This window comes from Rhodofomes roseus (genome assembly GCF_022264815.1).
Source record: "Rhodofomes roseus strain CIRM-BRFM 1785 chromosome Unknown C8Q71scaffold_20, whole genome shotgun sequence".
Taxonomy (NCBI): Eukaryota; Fungi; Basidiomycota; class Agaricomycetes; order Polyporales; family Fomitopsidaceae; genus Rhodofomes; species Rhodofomes roseus.
The window spans coordinates 350,609-365,911 of record NW_025952976.1 but is presented as its reverse complement, the minus strand read 5'-3'; the positions used below and the strand labels follow the sequence as shown (position 1 = coordinate 365,911).

The following is a 15,303-nucleotide window of genomic DNA, read 5'->3' as shown; positions in this document are numbered from 1 at the left end:
TCTGAGATTGCATCCATACTGACCGCCACAGACGAGTTTCCTCTAGGTCTTCGGCTGAGCGCAGTTGGCGTCGGTGGTATGCAAATATTACGAGAAGATACCATCGAACACGGCGGGGAATAATTTCTTTGGGCGGTAGCTTTCATTTGATAAACATGGCGAATTCACCTTTTTACAGAATACAAAGACGCGCTTTGACCGGGCGCTTGACTGGGCGCTTGTTGGGCCACTGGTGGCACTGGCAGAGCATAAAAGCAGCGCGTTCGAACATTCCCTGGCCAACCTCAACCTGCTACCACCAACATCTCGCCACAACTCCTTCACCACTTACTCTCTCAAACACCGACAATGCCTGCTGTCCGAACGAAGACGTCGCGCACCAAGGTGCAGAAGCAACGCGAGACCGCCGGCAGTGGCGTTGGAACCTCGAAAGGTTCGAACAGTGCCACTGTGCCACAACAATCAACTCTTGTGAGTACAATATTCTCTGCCGTAGGATGCCTAACGAACAGGCGTTCAGAACGCGAACGTCGGTGCCCAACCATCCGGCTCTCGGCCATCCTCGTCGCAATCAGAACGCGCTCATGGCAAGAAGCCGTACGCGCCTCCCGCTAAGGGGTCGAAACGTCCGACGCCTCTCAGGTTGGGCGACCTAGAGTACGTGAGCATGCTGGGTACGTTGCACTTCTTGTCGGACGTCTACTACTATGTGGCACTAAGACGACTTCAGGCGACGGTAGCTTCGGCTTCGTGTCTACGGTCCGCGTCATGCGGAAGGCTTCAAGGAAGCACAAACTTGATCGCATCGGCGCGCAGTTTGCGCTCAAGGCCATCACCGCGACGCAAACGAGAGAGACTGAGATGGTAGGAAGCTCATCCTCCTAGTACGTCTAGAGCGCCACGCTGACCTGAGACGTAGAATCAATGGATGAAGAATTACGCAACGGATGAGGAGCAGCTGCAAGCAATCAGGGAGACTATGCAGATAAGGGACGCAGAGAGAGAAGCGCTCACGGGGCTGCCGTGGCATCCATTTGTGTCTGGCCTGGTCGACACGTTCCACGACCACCGGAATTACTACCTGCTGATGGAGCTCGCGCCTTGCCAATCGTTCGACGCATTCCTGACGAAGCATGGCCCATTGCGCAGCGAGGACGCCCGCTTCTACTTCGCCAACCTCACTCTCGCGCTTGAGTTCCTGCACACTCATGGGGTCATACACCGCGACCTCAAGCCGCAGAACATCCTCATGGGCGCGGACGGATACCTCATGATCGGCGACTTCGGCGTGTCCGCGCATATAACGGATGGGAACAACTGGAAGAACGTAGGGACGTACCCATACACGGCGCCGGAGTTCTACGGTGAGACGTATGACACGAGGGTAGTCCCTCCGATCCTCCGTATGGCGGGAGACTGGTGGGCGGCAGCGGTGATCCTGTTTCAGATGGTTACCTTGGATTGGGTGAGTCTTGTCAATGCAGTTCGAGTCGAGCGTTGTTCTAACATGTGCATTTGCCAGCCTTTCAATGAGCCATCCGAGGAGCTGTTATACAAGAGGATCATGTGCTCGAAGCCCGGCGAATTCTGGGAACGCGATGAGTTCCAAGACCTCTACATCGACCCCGAGCTAAAGGACCTCGTCAATATGATGCTCATGCGCGATGTCGCGTCGCGGTACGGCACGATCGCCGTGAAGGCGCCGGGGGACAAGCTGGCTCGGAACGACGAAGTCCGAATACATCCCTTCATGCACGGGAAGGTCGACTGGATTAGGATGAATCATAGATTGGTCATTGTAAGCAGCATGCCCCACGTCTCAACTCCATGCATAAACTGAGCGCTCTGCTAGCCTCCATTTGTCCCGGACAGGTACCCCGACCTCTTGCAACAAGTGCAGAAGCACAGTCTGGGCGAGGACCAAAAGATACCCGGTATCGGGGCTGAGTACAAGTGGCCCATCGAGCTCAAGTACAACTTGTGGAACAAGATCCACGAGGAATGATCGCACACGGACTTCTGTATACCTGGTGTCTTCGGGCGACTTTGCACGCGGGCCCTCTTCGTTCGCGTTGTGCGACCTCACTGCCGCGCTCCTCATTCCCATACGGTCCGTGACTGGACCCCTCGACTAATTGTCCCTCTGTAGCGTTAGTTTGTTTCCTTGGTAGCCCAGTGCTTATACCCGTGTCCTTTCAATATACCATTCTGCTTCTGGTGCCCCTCTTAGTGTTGGAAGCCTTGTCGCCTGGCTCAACCCCTAACGCGACCTCTGGGTTGGGTTGAGATAGGTGTGCAGAGTTCGCGACATATCCGCTGGACTTAACCGCAGATGGTCAAGAGTAGTCTTGAGTACTTGAGTCTTCGCGATCGCCGGGCGGTCAACAATTGATTAGCGTCCATGGGCACGATCGTTGGATCGCCCTATGAAGGGCTAACTTGATGCTGGGCACACCGTCCATTAATTAGAGCGGCTCTAATGTTTATTCGGGCGATCGCGCGGTACCTCACTTCGACAGATGTCAACCGCTGCATAGATGCTCCAGAGAAGCACCCCTGGTGAGAGAGGGGTCGATCTGGGTCAATGCGCAATGATGCAGGCCCGCTCACCTGCATCGAGTGATTGCCGACGCCGATACAAGACAATAAAGAGGCTTGAGATTTCAATTAAGCCGACCGTCGCGGAGCTGCAAACCCACACGCTCGTTTCCCAGTTCAATTGTCTTCGGCGCCGGGCCCAGTCCAGACGAAGTTGCTGCCGACGGTAGCTCCTGAACGAGACACGCGGTACGATACCGACGCTCCCGCGGCCGGCATCACGAAGACTGCGCGCATCACCCCGTCCCAGCTTGCTACTAGAAGCACCACAGGAGGGAGGGAAGAAGAGCTCGTTCGAACGGCCTAAGCCCAGGGTATCCGACATCGATATCTCCGAGATACAGTATGAAGACACATACAGACACTGGCACAGGATAATCGTACATTGGGCTTTCACTTCAGTTCGGTGTAACGAGCGACGGGGTTCTCTTCTGGCTGCGGATGCACCTACGACGTACTTACCTACAGTTGCAATATACTATCGCACACGCGTGGCGAGCGCGGGGTGCGCTCCACTACGAGGTCGGGGCGCCGCATTACAGGGCGAGAGAGCCTGGCGCCTCGGTGCTCGGTATTACGGGTACTATTAGGTGGCAGGGGTGGCGGGTGGCGGGACACCCGGAAAGGAGAGTGAATGGGAGCGTCGGTGCAAAGGAGGGTCTAGGTTCGTCAAGTGGTCGTCTGTCAGCGGGGTCGCCGCGAAAGCAATGACAACGGTAGGGAGAAGGTCCTTCATGGATGCGTTCAGCTCAGACGCAGAGAGTGGAAGTAGGAGCGGACTTACGAAGGAGGTCGGCGTGCCTGTGGACAGCAATTAAGATAAGGTTACATGAACGCGCACGGTTCGAAGGCGAATGACGAAGGGATGATCGAATCGTAGCAGGGAAGCGCCGGATCCAGGCGACAGCGCAAATGGGGAAGAGCAGAGGCGGAGCGATCACTTGCTGCGGCAGCGAACAGTGCGCAGCTGCTCCTTGACCGAGGAGTCTAGTCCGGGCTCAGACCACGAGTGCACCAAGCGGCGCGGGGTGCGTTTGCGGCCGCGCGAGGGCTCAGACGACTTCATGATCTCGTCGTCATCCACCTTGCGGTATTCGTCGTCCGGATCGAAGACGGTCGGAGACGTGGCAGCGGACATGTCCTTGGGCGGCAGCTCAAGCTCCTGGTCCGTGTCGCTGTCGTACTCGCGCTCGCGGATCAAGTCGACGTCCGAGTCAGAGTCCGAACCGTACCCGTCGGGCCCGTGTCTGCGCCGCCAGCGCCCGTACCACCGACCGAGGAAGACCTTAATCTCGGCGCCCATGCCGAGGTACTCGACATTGCGCGCGAGGCCCTCCCAGCTGAGGGTGCCATCGTCCAGCGCGTCCTCGATGAAGGACGTGGAGCCGAAGTAGATGTAGTGCACCAGCAGGCGGAACGACGCCGGGTCAGGCACGGGCAGGTAGACGGAGGGGTGCGTGGGCGGAGACGGGAGCATCCATGGGAACTGCGGGGCGGGCAGGCTCAGAGAGGAGCGGCGCGAGTCTGTGAGGCCGGGAGTCGGGGCCCGGGGCTGGAGTGGCAGCGCGGAACTGGCGGTGGTCTCCATCAGCTCGAACGGCGATGCACCACTCATGAACCCCCGGATCAGCGACGAGTGTGCGCATAGGTAGTCCATGTGTAACTGTAGGGTATGGTATCAGTGCATGGTCTTTGTTGAGCAACAATACCATACCTGCATGACCATTCGAGGGCCGGGACGAGGAGCGGGCTCCTCCTCTTGTTGTCGCGAGAAGCCTAAGAGGCTAGGCACGTCATTGGGTGGCGAACAAGTATCCTCGGCAGCATCTCCGGGAGTTGGAGAGGAGGCTGCTTGAGTTTTGGTATCCAAGGGAACGACTGCAAGACAATGAGGTGAGACAATAGTGCACGGCGTGGTGCGATGTTCAGGGACGCGTACCGATGGTGCAGTCAGAAGTTTCGGGCTTTCTCCAGTAATGAGGAGCGAGCTGGCGAAGTTGTGCAATAATATACTCAATAGGGACGTCGGCGAGGGCTGGTGGAGGGAATGGACGAGGGACGAAGGCGACACCGTGCATTGTCCGTCGGGGCGCTCGGATGGAAGGGTCAAAGGGAGGCCCTACGCTTGAGCGAGGCCTCGGTGACGTGAAGCTGGAGAGATAGCCCTGTCTTTTAGCATCAAGGCAAAGGTTATTGTCTACCGGAGACATAGGCCAATTGTGTTCGGATAGCCTGTGCAGGAGGCAGCGCGCTGGGCCTAATATGGAGCACCTGATATGGCAGCCTCGCACCGGAGGTGAGGCAGACTAAAGACAATTGACCAGAACGAGACGTCGTGTGGTCTGTGGCACAGCGGGGTGTGCAAGAATGGTATGGGGCGCAGACGGACGCCGACGGCGCGTCCGGGTCCAGGGGGCGAAGGAAGGAGAGAGCGAAGGCGGCTTGCGCGGACAATAAAGGGGATATATAACTACGGCGTAGATGTAGCAACAGGCGACGCAAGAGGCAACGGACTACCAGACGACGAGGGTACGGCCTCGCAGGAAATAATCAGAGATGCGGGCCATCTGAAGTCTGTGGCAGGTGCAGCCGCGGTGCGCGCGAGCCGACAGACGCGCGCGGAAAGGGGAAGAGATGTCCTGGGCGTTCCCTGCCGACGACCTTATTGTTCTCCATGTCCTGTCTGAGATCCTCGTGCCTGCAGCGTGCTTCCCCCTCGATCCCATCTCCCATCCCCCTTTACGTCAACCCCGCCCAACGTTCTGCCGCATCGACGCCTGCACAATAAGCCACCCCTCCCGCGGTCTTTACCGCGCTGCGCCCGGGCACCCAATGCTCAAACATTTCATTTCTCGTTCATTTCCTCTACGTTCTGATCCCGATTTCCTCGGTTATCCAAGCAAGGCGAACGCACCCGCAGCGTTGGCCTGACTCGATCTGCAACAGCCGTGCTCGGGCGTGCACACCGCGTTCGCACAATGATGGGCCCGTCCAGGCAGGCGGGGTCCGGCATCCTGCGAAGACAGCCTTCCGAAGCGGATCCGACTGATTGGGTCGTACAAGACATCCCATCGTTCCTCCAGCGATCTGCCACACCTCAGAGGAGCAATCCTCCGCCACCACTGACCCGTGCTCGCGAAGCCTGATGTCGATAAGCGGGAACAGCGTTCTTTGACGGAACCTAATACATTGACCCTTGCACTGTGCTCCGAATCGCGGTACTTCGCCACTACCCACGGTGCCCATGCGCCAGCTTCGCGCCAGGGATGGCAGGTGCGCTCGTCCACAGAAGCTGCGGCGTGTGGCGTAATCAGCGCCGGTTTTTGAGCCTGCCTTTCGAGGCGATGCACGGGTTGCTGCCTTGCAAATAGAGCGTATCCGAACGCGCGGACCTGCACGGCCGGAATCAGATCGCACTGACGTACAAGGAGGATGCAGCGCAGCATTCAGAGGGCCCTTCATATCGGCGTTGCAAGACCCTCGAGAAGAGAGTCCCGAGAACGGTAGAGGTTGCCATACGGAGAGAAGAACTGCTACCATGCCTCGGTGCGTGAGTAAATGACGCAGTTGCCCCGGTGGGTTGCAGTCCTTGTGGGAGGCAGGCCACGGACGGAGTTCTTGTCTTCCGTGCGTGGGATCATCCTTGGGACCATCTGGATAATCATTCTGTGCGGTGTAGAAAACCAGAAAATCAAGGCTGTGGTCGCGGACGTTCGATGTTGGTAGCATGCGGTCTTTGAAAGGGGTTAATGCGCATCCGTTGGCATTTGCAATCATGCACGCGATCGCGCTCTAGGACGACTCGTCTGAAAGCGGTAACCTCAAGGTGAGAACCAGCCAGCCAAGCGTGAGTGATTGGGTAGCATCTCGTCTGGCGGAGGTTGAAGACATTGCAGCAAGGCAGCAATCTGACGTACAACCTCACCGAGAACAGACTACGCTGGGAGCGATTGCGGTCGTGGAGGTGATAACATTCAGCACGAGGCCGAGCGCGAGCCATCGTTCCATCGTTCCCTGCCTTTTCCGTCCGCTTCTGCGCGTCCAACTGTCGATGTGTGGTCTGGCAGGGTCACTGAAGCCCGCGCCTTGGCTGATTACGCTGAGAACGTTCACAGCGAGACATTGTATCATACCACTCTCGCACGAAACGCCAACACCTTGGAGCTTAGAAGCGATCCTCCCTGGCCCGGATTGCAACATACCAAATGCACGTATGTGTGGTCAGGGCAGTCCGAGTACGATCTGCGTGGCTCGTTCAATGACTACGCCGCAGTGTCTCCGGAAGTTCACCGGCGTGATTGTCAGCTGCCATTATCGCTGTCATTCGTCCGCACCAAGACTGCGGATCTCCGCGCAGCTCATTCCACGCGATTTCCGGCCGAAATAAACAGAAGTGCATGGGCCATCATCGGGGGCGTGGCGGCCGGAATTGACACCCGCGCAACACGAGGCGGGTCGAGGACGCTTGTGGGTCCACAGTGATGGCCGACGACACGCGGGCCCGAAATCATGAATTGAGCTACTGCAGGCAGCATAGGGCGCGGAACGTGTAGATTATCATAGCCTATCGCCGGGCTAGACAAAGGATAGACTCATCCGTTGTGTCCCGTGCAGCGTGTATCTGAGTAATAACGTTACGTTATGGCGCGCCCAGGATGTGGTTGGAAAGAGGATGATACCGCGTACCTCGGATTCAATTTGGGGGGACGCGTCATTGAGCTTGGTGATTCTGAGGGCGTCAGCAGGGCCGCGGAACGGATCCCAGTTCTCTCGGCGAATTGGCTGCGAGTGCCGCTGTGCACAGCGTTGAGGCACCACTCACTGCCCGGACGATGGAAGCTATGTAAACCTTAATTGCTAGTCCACGTACCGGCTGAACCCACAATCGAGTAGCCGACACTTCAGCCTTTGCAGCCACGCGCGCGTCCTTAGAAATGGAGCCGTCCGCAGGTTCACAACGCCGAGGCTAAGCCCAAAATGTTGGCAGTGAAGCTTGAAGCTCCAAGTGCTCGCTATCGGGGAATGGAGAACTTCTGAGCTCATTTGCGCCGGCGAGGCGTCGCTCGAGGCGTCTGCAAGAGCATTCACGCACTGACAAGTGAAACGCGAAGTGTTATTGTCAACGACGTTGGGGAGCATCCGGGCCACGGCGACCAGCAGCCATGTGCAAACCTGTGGAGTGGGGAATCATGTCCGCGGGCGAGTTAGAACCACGGAACGGCCACGGGAGAACGCCATTACCGTTGTGTGTGTTTGCTCTGCATTTCATGGACGTAAGCGAGGGACTAGTGTTCCCAGTGGTACATACCGCCAATGGGAGAGGGGGTGGATTCGCCTAATAGCTGGTGCAAGCATGATCATGGGTGGATCGGACACGGAGAGCGACGTTCAGCCGTTGTATGCGCATTCTACGAGCATAAGCGAATGATGAACCTTGCTGCAATTAGTAACGCGTCTTGTCGGTCGGAAAATCTCGTCGATTCTCTAGCTGTATTTGTCATTGCAGGGTCGTGGTCGCTGTGCCTCGCACAGAGAGCCTGGTCGTTTCGCCAGGTACCGTGTACCAAGCATGTTGGCCCACTTGCTCATAACTGCTGCACCTGTACAGCCGTTGTCAGTCCCTAGATTTAGCGTGTCATAGAATTATTTCGCGTACAGGTCAGCGGAATATGTTCGCGGGATATTGCAGTGTAGTGTGACGAGGGCTTTACTGGTGCATGCATCGTAGCGATGCCTCCCGAATGACACAATCCGTGGGGACGAATAAAGCGAATCTTCAGCCTTTGAAAACGTGGAATAGAGGGTTCCCAACTATAGCTGACTCGGAGTGAGAAAGCGCAGCATGATTGTTGACGAGTTCAACCAGCCGCACCGTGCAGATGATCTCGTAGCACATGCCGATCGATCTAGACCGATCGGACGAACCGATTCAAACCGATCCGGTGCTGGCACTCACTGCAGCGGTCGATCGCATCGTGCTCAACACCGTCATCGCCTACACACACCTCGCGGCCGTGCAGTAGTAGACTGACAGTCCTCTGCAACAATGGCACCCCCAGAACTCTACTCTCTTGGCCAGAATCAGACTGCTATCAGCTCCCATGCTTTCAACGCTAACCGCACCGGTACGTAGTCCTCCTTGTTGGGAACAAGCCGAGATGTGATGGTTGATTGGTGCTTGCAGAGGTCGCTGTGAGCTTGAACTCGAAGGATGCGACCATCTGGGAGCGTCGTGGACATGAGTGGAAGCAGACAGAGACGCTGTCCGAGGTACGCTGCAGCATCTTCGTAGCCATACCCCATCTCACTCATGTTACCTTGGTACGCGCCGTGTAGCACGACAAGCTGATCACCTCCATCGACTGGGCCCCCAAGTCCAACCGTATCGTTACCTGTGCCCAGGACCGGAACGCATACGTGTGGCAGCAGAGCCCCGACTCGCAGACGGGCCGTATGATCTGGAAGCCGACGTTGGTGTTACTCCGTATCAACAGGGCTGCGACACATGTCCGTTGGAGCCCGAACGAAGACAAGTTCGCCGTCGCGAGCGGTGCCCGGTGAGTGGATCCTTGTAATGTGATGGGTGTCGTCTGACGAGCGGGCGAAGCGCGATTGCGATCTGCTCATTCGACCCCGAGGGCGACTGGTGGGTCTCGAGACTGCTCAAGAAGCCGATCAGGTCGACTGTCCTCTCCGTCGACTGGCACCCGAATAATGTCCTGCTCGCGGCCGGCAGCGCTGACATGAAGGCCCGCGTATTCTCCGCTTACATCAAGGACGTCGACAAGAGGTGTGTAACTCGAATCGCTCTAACTCCCGTCTTCATATCGGTGCAGGCCTGCCCCTACTGTTTGGGGAGAGAAGCTCCCATTCAACACTATCTGCGGCGAATACAGCAGTCACGCGGGAGGCTGGGTGCATGCTGTCGGATTCTCTCCGTCTGGAGACGTTCTAGCCTTTGCCAGTAAGTAGTATCGCTACCCTCTTAGCACTCCCAGCCCTAACCATCGGATCGTCAGGCCATGACAGCTCCATCAGCATTGTCTACCCCGGCGGACCGGCCATATACACGATCAAGCTTTCCAGTCTGCCTCTCCTCACCCTAACTTGGACGACCGAGAATTCCATCATCGCCGCTGGGCACGACTGCCAGCCGCTCGTGTTCTCGGGTAGCGAAGGCGGTTGGGACCTCACCGGCACGCTCGACGACCCCAACGCGAACAAGACCGGCGGCGGCGCAGCGCGCGCAGGCCTCGGTAACGCGTCGCCTGTGGGCCGCCTGAACAGCGCTGCGTTCAACACTTTCCGCAACGCGGACACGCGCGGTATCTCGAGCGGCCCTGGCTCGCCCGGTCCTTCCGCTGAGTCGGAGCTGTTCACGGTGCACCAGAACACGATCACGAGCGTGCGACTGTACGAGGGCATTCCGGGGAACGTTGCGCGCGTCAGCACGTCGGGCGTGGATGGGAAGCTGGTCGTGTGGGACGTCGCGCAGGTGTCGCCGATTGGCGTGACGGGCATCGTGGGCCGCTTGGCGGGTACGCATCTGAAGTAGGGTATCGATACAGGATGTACAAGTAATAAGGATAATGGAAATGAAGCGATCGTGCATGCAGCCATGCGAAACGTGGGGCGGCGAGGCCTTCATTGCTCTCGTGGTTCGTTCATGGTCGTGTCCGTGAAAGATGGTGACTCCTCCAGTGGTTGCTCGTTGATGACGGCCCATACGGAGGCCTTGAACTAGTGCAGTAGTTTGGAGACGTCAGCGGGATAACAAAAAGACACATCGAGGCACTTACAAGCGTTAGCACCAACCCCATCTTTACCTCCAACGCCCGCAACCTCCTTAGCATGGACTCGTCCGGCGCTTCACTCAGTCTACGCGTCTCGACGATGAGCTACGCGTTTCCGGTACCACGACAAGCAGGTGTGATCCGTCAATCAGTATGACACGACCCGGACGCGTCACTGGCACGTACCTCCTTGATGTTCTGGGAGAGCTTCGCGTATTGCCAGAGGACCTCTGCTTCCGTCTCGGAGAGGTTTGAGTGGTCCGCGTAGGGATTCGTCGTGAAGATCTCGTTCCCTGATATCGAGTAGTTCATCCTTGTACTCAAGCTGGGCCTCCGTGCAGTGTAGTTTACGGAGAAACTCTCAGAATAATCCGAGTCGACGCAGAGCGATCGCACTCAAGGTGCGCCACAATGCATGGCGGCAAACGCCGGGCCGTCTGATCTCTCGAGTGGCGTCGCGGCTCTCGCGATCCTCGACTCACTGAGTCACTCATCAACGCGAAGAGCTGCTTACCAGCAGCAGGCATGGTGGCGTATCGTTCTAGCCCGGTGATTATCTGACACACTGTCAAGCTAGGTCCTACGGCTCGCTTGACCTAGGGTGTGTTGAAGTCCTTGAAGCAGACGTCCCGACTCCCCAAATTCTGCTGCCTCGGGGCAACTGAAACTTGCATGTAAGCATGTAATGCGTCTACATATTTCTTGACATGCTCCCAGCGCGTGCTTGCGGAGTAGTCACTTCCGAATCCCCAAGTCTAGATCGGCCTCGTGCCGTTCACCGATTTCAGGACGCTCGTCGTGATTCCACGAATTCCTCGGTACCAATCTATGCCCTGGAATTCAGAAGGTGAGTCAACACTTCCATCTACATCATGCCCTTGCAGGGAGCGGTCTCAAATTTTTTGTTTATCTGAAGACGATCTTATCATCTTCGCAAATTCACAGGACTGAGTGGCGTGGACGAGTGATGAACTTGAACAGCCCGAGGAAGTACTCCTTAAATCGATCATTGCACGCATCTGGCCCTGTATGTCGGTAAGTCAGGTCGGGTTTCCTTCGTATTGCTACCCATGAAGTGGACAGAAACTCGGATAGATAGATTGACATCTTTTAGACCTGTGACCATTCGAGGTCTTCTGAAGGCAATGCGACCTCTCATGACAGTGTAGGGAAAGAGTGTCCTTGGTGCCTAGGCCTTGAATGTGCTTCTGGCTTCGCGCTCGCAGTGATGCTTACACAGGACACATAAGCCAGTACCTCACCGAAGGATTGCATCCACGGTACTCCGCTCTACAACAACAGCGCTGGAGGACCATGCTTTGCATATAAGAGATGGTGTGGCGGCGCTTGGCCACCTCATCCTGTCCGGGCTACTTTTCTTCTCCGTCCTCTTGTCGGTGAGTCTTGTCCTCTCTCATAGTCCGCCTCCTCATCTGACGCAGTCCACTAGCGGTTTGCCGTTCGGAGCCTTCTCGCCCACAACAAGCTATTGTCGTACCTCTCGGGTGGCAAGTAAGGGTGCTAATCGGCATCCATCGTCAGGTGCACTGACAGATAACGACATAGACATGCCATCTCAATCATCACTCTACGTTGCCCTGTATCAGATAGGACTCGGGCGTTATCACTGGGCTCTCGTAGTCACTCCCTACAACGGCCCCGTCAACAATGGTCCCCTCTTCCAGATCACCAACCAAGACATTAGCCAGCCGCGAAGCATCGGCGCATGGAGAAAGTCCCACAAGATGTCGACGGATTTGCTCAAGAGCTCATCCTTCGTAGGGTGCGTCAGGCTTCCTGACTGCACCATCTCCGCGCAGCACATGACTGCTTGGATCGCCGAGCAAGATCCACAGCAGGGGGATACTCAACTGCCAGTGGGGCAAGAGTGGTCATGCTCGCAGTGGGTTATCCGCGTTCTACAACGGCTCATGGAAACGGGGATATACAGAGTGGATCTCAGGCATTTCCGTGCGAAGATCCTGATACATGCCAATAACCTGTCGCAGATGCACAACAGGAACGCGAACCAGCTTCACACCGTAGTTTACGCCTAGGTATTGAATATCCTCCTTTCGTACCATACCATTGCTAGTGTACAATAGTCGATATGCGATACAGATAGATTCGTGATCAGCAAAAACAATCGTTGAAGGCTACCGGAAACTTACTCTGAGCCCAGCCCATATCAACATCAAATCGTCGGTACGAACAGTTCGCGCACGAGCATCTTGTCGGCTCGTGCTTCCGCATCGTATGCGGGGAGAATGCGACGGAGCCAAGGTACCCAGTCGCGATCGTCGTCATCCCATGACAACGTCGCGAAGATAGACTTGCAGTACTCCCAATGAGCCGGAAACCATCCCGCACATTCCCAGTCAAGAATGGCTGTGATCCTAGAACCATCGACCATGATGTTACGAGGAGATAGATCGCCATGAGTGAAGACGATCGGGTGCTTCATCGAATGCGCGTCGGTGACCACTTTAGGCATGCATTCATCGGGGAGATACTCAATGTCGCAGCCAAACCGCGCTCCGCGATGATTGAAGTCATCCTCGTTGTCGAATGGTCCTGTTCGTTCAAAGCGCAGTCGGAAGTCTCGCACGGGTCCGCCGGATATTGAGCAGACGCGAGGACCGTACGGAGTGCGCAGACTCCGTGCGTGGCGGAAGTAGTCGGCTAGCTGCGCACAGACTGCTTCCCTGTAAAGTGGCGTGGCATCGTACCAGACAGAAGATAGCTCGACACCTCGGGCACGATCCATGATGATGTAGCGTGCACCACACCACACGAAGTGGGTCCAAATGCGAGGGACAGGCATACGTGTGCAAGCCGCAACCATCCGCATTGTTTCGACTTCTGTCGTATCGATTCCATGACTACGTTTGATCCAAAGCCATCGACCAATGGTAACTGGATGTCCAAGTAAGTATGACCGACGATCTGACTGAGTGCAATGTTGCTTACGACGCCATATGTAACCGCGCACTTTCCGAAAAACACTGGGGAGAATGACTCTCAACCGACTTGCGGTGAGTCGTACCCATCGTTCAAGGCGTGAACGTCTCGCCTCGCGATCACGCCACGCGTACAAGATATCATCTCCTCTGGGATGCCCGGGGACACTCCTGGGATCACGAAAGCCGTCCGGGTTTGGCGGCACGCCAGAGGCCACGGTGCATTGGTTGACCATACGCGTTATTGCAGGGCGAGAGCTCCGAGCGGTCTAGTAGCCGGAGGCCGCGAGGTCAGGGTGAGTCAAAAACTTCCGATGCAGTCAATGGCGGCAACTGGCGGCAAGTTATCCGACGCTGTGGCAGGTTTGTGGGTGCTTGTTGTGCTCTACTTGGCATAAGCATCACAGAGTTACTAACTGATTGGTCAGCTCAGACAGGCCTCGGCAGCTATCCACATATCGACGTGACTGTAGCCCGGAGCTGAAACTGGTTGAACACTGTGCATACAAAGACTATTACATACTAGTCACTACAAATCCCTCTCTTCAACCAGCGACGAGATATTGCTGGCACAACGGTCACGGTGGCCGACTCGGAGTGGCACGCTGACGAGGAGTCGTCCGAGTCCCTGGTCTTCCAAGTCAGAAACTTCAGTTCTTCATAACTCTGTCTCATGTCGTAAGTACTGCTTGCCTGTGGTCTGACTTCAAGTTATGTTCTCATCCAGGCATCTCCAATATGTGAACTCAAGGCAGCTGTAAGCCTGTACTACTATCTTTGCAACGCATGGATAATCAGGCACAAATACGCAGTGACTACATCTGATTAACTTACCGCGCGACATACCGTTTGGTCTCGGGCAGAATTACACCAGGGGTCTCCAAAGATGTCGCACAAGCATGCTGTCGGCTTCCGCTTCGAGGTAATAGACAGGGAGTGCACGACGCAGCCATGGGTCTCGTTCTTCCCCCCATTCTGCAGCAAAGATCGATTTGCAGTACTCCCAATGCTCCGGGAACCAGCCGGCACATTCCCAGTCGACGATCGCTGTGACTGTGGCGCCGTCGACCATGATATTCCGAAGCGCGAGGTCACCGTGCGTGAACACAATGTCGTGTTTGATAGAATGTGCAGCTGCCACAAGCTCTTGCATGTCGGCGGGCAAAAACTCAATATCATGGTTGAACCGTGCCCCATGATGATTGAAGTCGTCTTCGTCCTCGAACGGTCCGGTATGCCGATATTGCAGACGAAAGTCTCGCACTGGACCTCCCAGTATAGAACAGATGCGCGAACCATATGGAGTACGCAGTGTGCGTAACTCTTTGAAGTGATTGGCTAGTTGCGCAGCAACAGCTTCCTTGAACTGCGTCCCTGCCGTGCGCCATACACTCGACAGCTCCACACCTCTGACGCGGCTCATAACGATATAGCGGCGTTCATCCCAGACGAAATGGGTCCAAATACGAGGAACGGGTATCCGTGTACAAGACGAGACCATGCGCATCGTTTCGACTTCTATCGTGTCTTGTCCATGACCCTCTTTGATCCAGAGCCATCGGCCTAAGGTAACTGTCTGAAGTTTTCAGTGCAGTACAATGGAATGGAAACAAGGGTACCGACGTCGCCACATGAAGTCGCGAGTGTTTCGCAACGCGCTGAGGAGAGCATGACGTGTCCAATTTGTGATGCGTAGCATCCATCGCTCATAGAGTGGACGATCCAACTCGCGCTGACGCGCCACGATGAGAATGTCCACACCTCTGGGTTTCCCTGGGACACTGCGAGGATCACGAAACCCGTAGGGGTTTGGTGGCGCCTCCGGTCGTTCGTCAACCAGTGTCCATGATCGTTGCAGGTCCGGCTCGAGCATGTGGTCGGAAGACAGCAAGATCTATAAGTTTACCAGAGTTTGAGTATGGTATCGACACGAAGGTGCTACACGCACGCGC

General features: G+C 56.3%; 8 protein-coding genes across 8 annotated transcripts; 3 read left to right on the top strand and 5 right to left on the bottom strand.

Moving 5' to 3' along the window:
* Nucleotides 1-979: 979 nt before the first annotated feature.
* Nucleotides 980-1,840, top strand: C8Q71DRAFT_713549 (cAMP dependent protein kinase; the record flags this gene model as incomplete). Its single annotated transcript, XM_047920919.1, has 2 exons — nucleotides 980-1,465; nucleotides 1,523-1,840. 2 exons carry the CDS (start codon nucleotides 980-982, stop codon nucleotides 1,838-1,840), a joined length of 804 nt encoding a protein of 267 aa, XP_047775736.1.
* A 1,362-nt stretch (nucleotides 1,841-3,202) lies between these two features.
* On the bottom strand, nucleotides 3,203-4,938 carry C8Q71DRAFT_246180 (uncharacterized protein). The gene is made up of 4 exons (XM_047917276.1): nucleotides 4,538-4,938; nucleotides 4,313-4,476; nucleotides 3,383-4,261; nucleotides 3,203-3,328 (listed from the first exon to the last, which is right to left on the bottom strand). The coding sequence occupies exons 1-3, from the start codon at nucleotides 4,806-4,808 to the stop codon at nucleotides 3,536-3,538; spliced, it is 1,161 nt and encodes a 386-aa protein (XP_047775735.1). The 5' UTR covers nucleotides 4,809-4,938; the 3' UTR covers nucleotides 3,203-3,328; nucleotides 3,383-3,535.
* A 486-nt stretch (nucleotides 4,939-5,424) lies between these two features.
* Nucleotides 5,425-6,512, bottom strand: C8Q71DRAFT_246141 (uncharacterized protein). Its single transcript, XM_047917275.1, has one exon. The coding sequence runs from the start codon at nucleotides 6,373-6,375 to the stop codon at nucleotides 5,464-5,466; it is 912 nt and encodes a 303-aa protein (XP_047775734.1). The 5' UTR covers nucleotides 6,376-6,512; the 3' UTR covers nucleotides 5,425-5,463.
* A 2,132-nt stretch (nucleotides 6,513-8,644) lies between these two features.
* Nucleotides 8,645-10,153, top strand: C8Q71DRAFT_726073 (actin-like protein ARPC3; the record flags this gene model as incomplete). Its single annotated transcript, XM_047921741.1, has 6 exons — nucleotides 8,645-8,723; nucleotides 8,783-8,868; nucleotides 8,935-9,155; nucleotides 9,206-9,388; nucleotides 9,435-9,562; nucleotides 9,618-10,153. 6 exons carry the CDS (start codon nucleotides 8,645-8,647, stop codon nucleotides 10,151-10,153), a joined length of 1,233 nt encoding a protein of 410 aa, XP_047775733.1.
* Nucleotides 10,154-10,242: 89 nt separating this feature from the next.
* C8Q71DRAFT_860732 (DASH complex subunit Dad3-domain-containing protein) lies at nucleotides 10,243-10,703 on the bottom strand (the record flags this gene model as incomplete). The annotated part of the gene is made up of 3 exons (XM_047927822.1): nucleotides 10,243-10,338; nucleotides 10,398-10,496; nucleotides 10,578-10,703. The coding sequence occupies 3 exons, from the start codon at nucleotides 10,701-10,703 to the stop codon at nucleotides 10,243-10,245; spliced, it is 321 nt and encodes a 106-aa protein (XP_047775732.1).
* A 932-nt stretch (nucleotides 10,704-11,635) lies between these two features.
* Nucleotides 11,636-12,517, top strand: C8Q71DRAFT_246038 (uncharacterized protein). Its single transcript, XM_047917272.1, has 3 exons — nucleotides 11,636-11,788; nucleotides 11,834-11,903; nucleotides 11,958-12,517. Exon 3 carries the CDS (start codon nucleotides 11,960-11,962, stop codon nucleotides 12,446-12,448), a length of 489 nt encoding a protein of 162 aa, XP_047775731.1. The 5' UTR covers nucleotides 11,636-11,788; nucleotides 11,834-11,903; nucleotides 11,958-11,959; the 3' UTR covers nucleotides 12,449-12,517.
* On the bottom strand, nucleotides 12,477-13,721 carry C8Q71DRAFT_246042 (kinase-like domain-containing protein). The gene is made up of 3 exons (XM_047917273.1): nucleotides 13,362-13,721; nucleotides 12,563-13,307; nucleotides 12,477-12,482 (listed from the first exon to the last, which is right to left on the bottom strand). The coding sequence occupies exons 1-2, from the start codon at nucleotides 13,585-13,587 to the stop codon at nucleotides 12,586-12,588; spliced, it is 948 nt and encodes a 315-aa protein (XP_047775730.1). The 5' UTR covers nucleotides 13,588-13,721; the 3' UTR covers nucleotides 12,477-12,482; nucleotides 12,563-12,585.
* Nucleotides 13,722-13,811: 90 nt separating this feature from the next.
* Nucleotides 13,812-14,948, bottom strand: C8Q71DRAFT_246055 (kinase-like domain-containing protein). The gene is made up of 3 exons (XM_047917274.1): nucleotides 14,186-14,948; nucleotides 14,045-14,126; nucleotides 13,812-13,979 (listed from the first exon to the last, which is right to left on the bottom strand). Exon 1 carries the CDS (start codon nucleotides 14,856-14,858, stop codon nucleotides 14,217-14,219), a length of 642 nt encoding a protein of 213 aa, XP_047775729.1. The 5' UTR covers nucleotides 14,859-14,948; the 3' UTR covers nucleotides 13,812-13,979; nucleotides 14,045-14,126; nucleotides 14,186-14,216.
* Nucleotides 14,949-15,303: the final 355 nt, after the last annotated feature.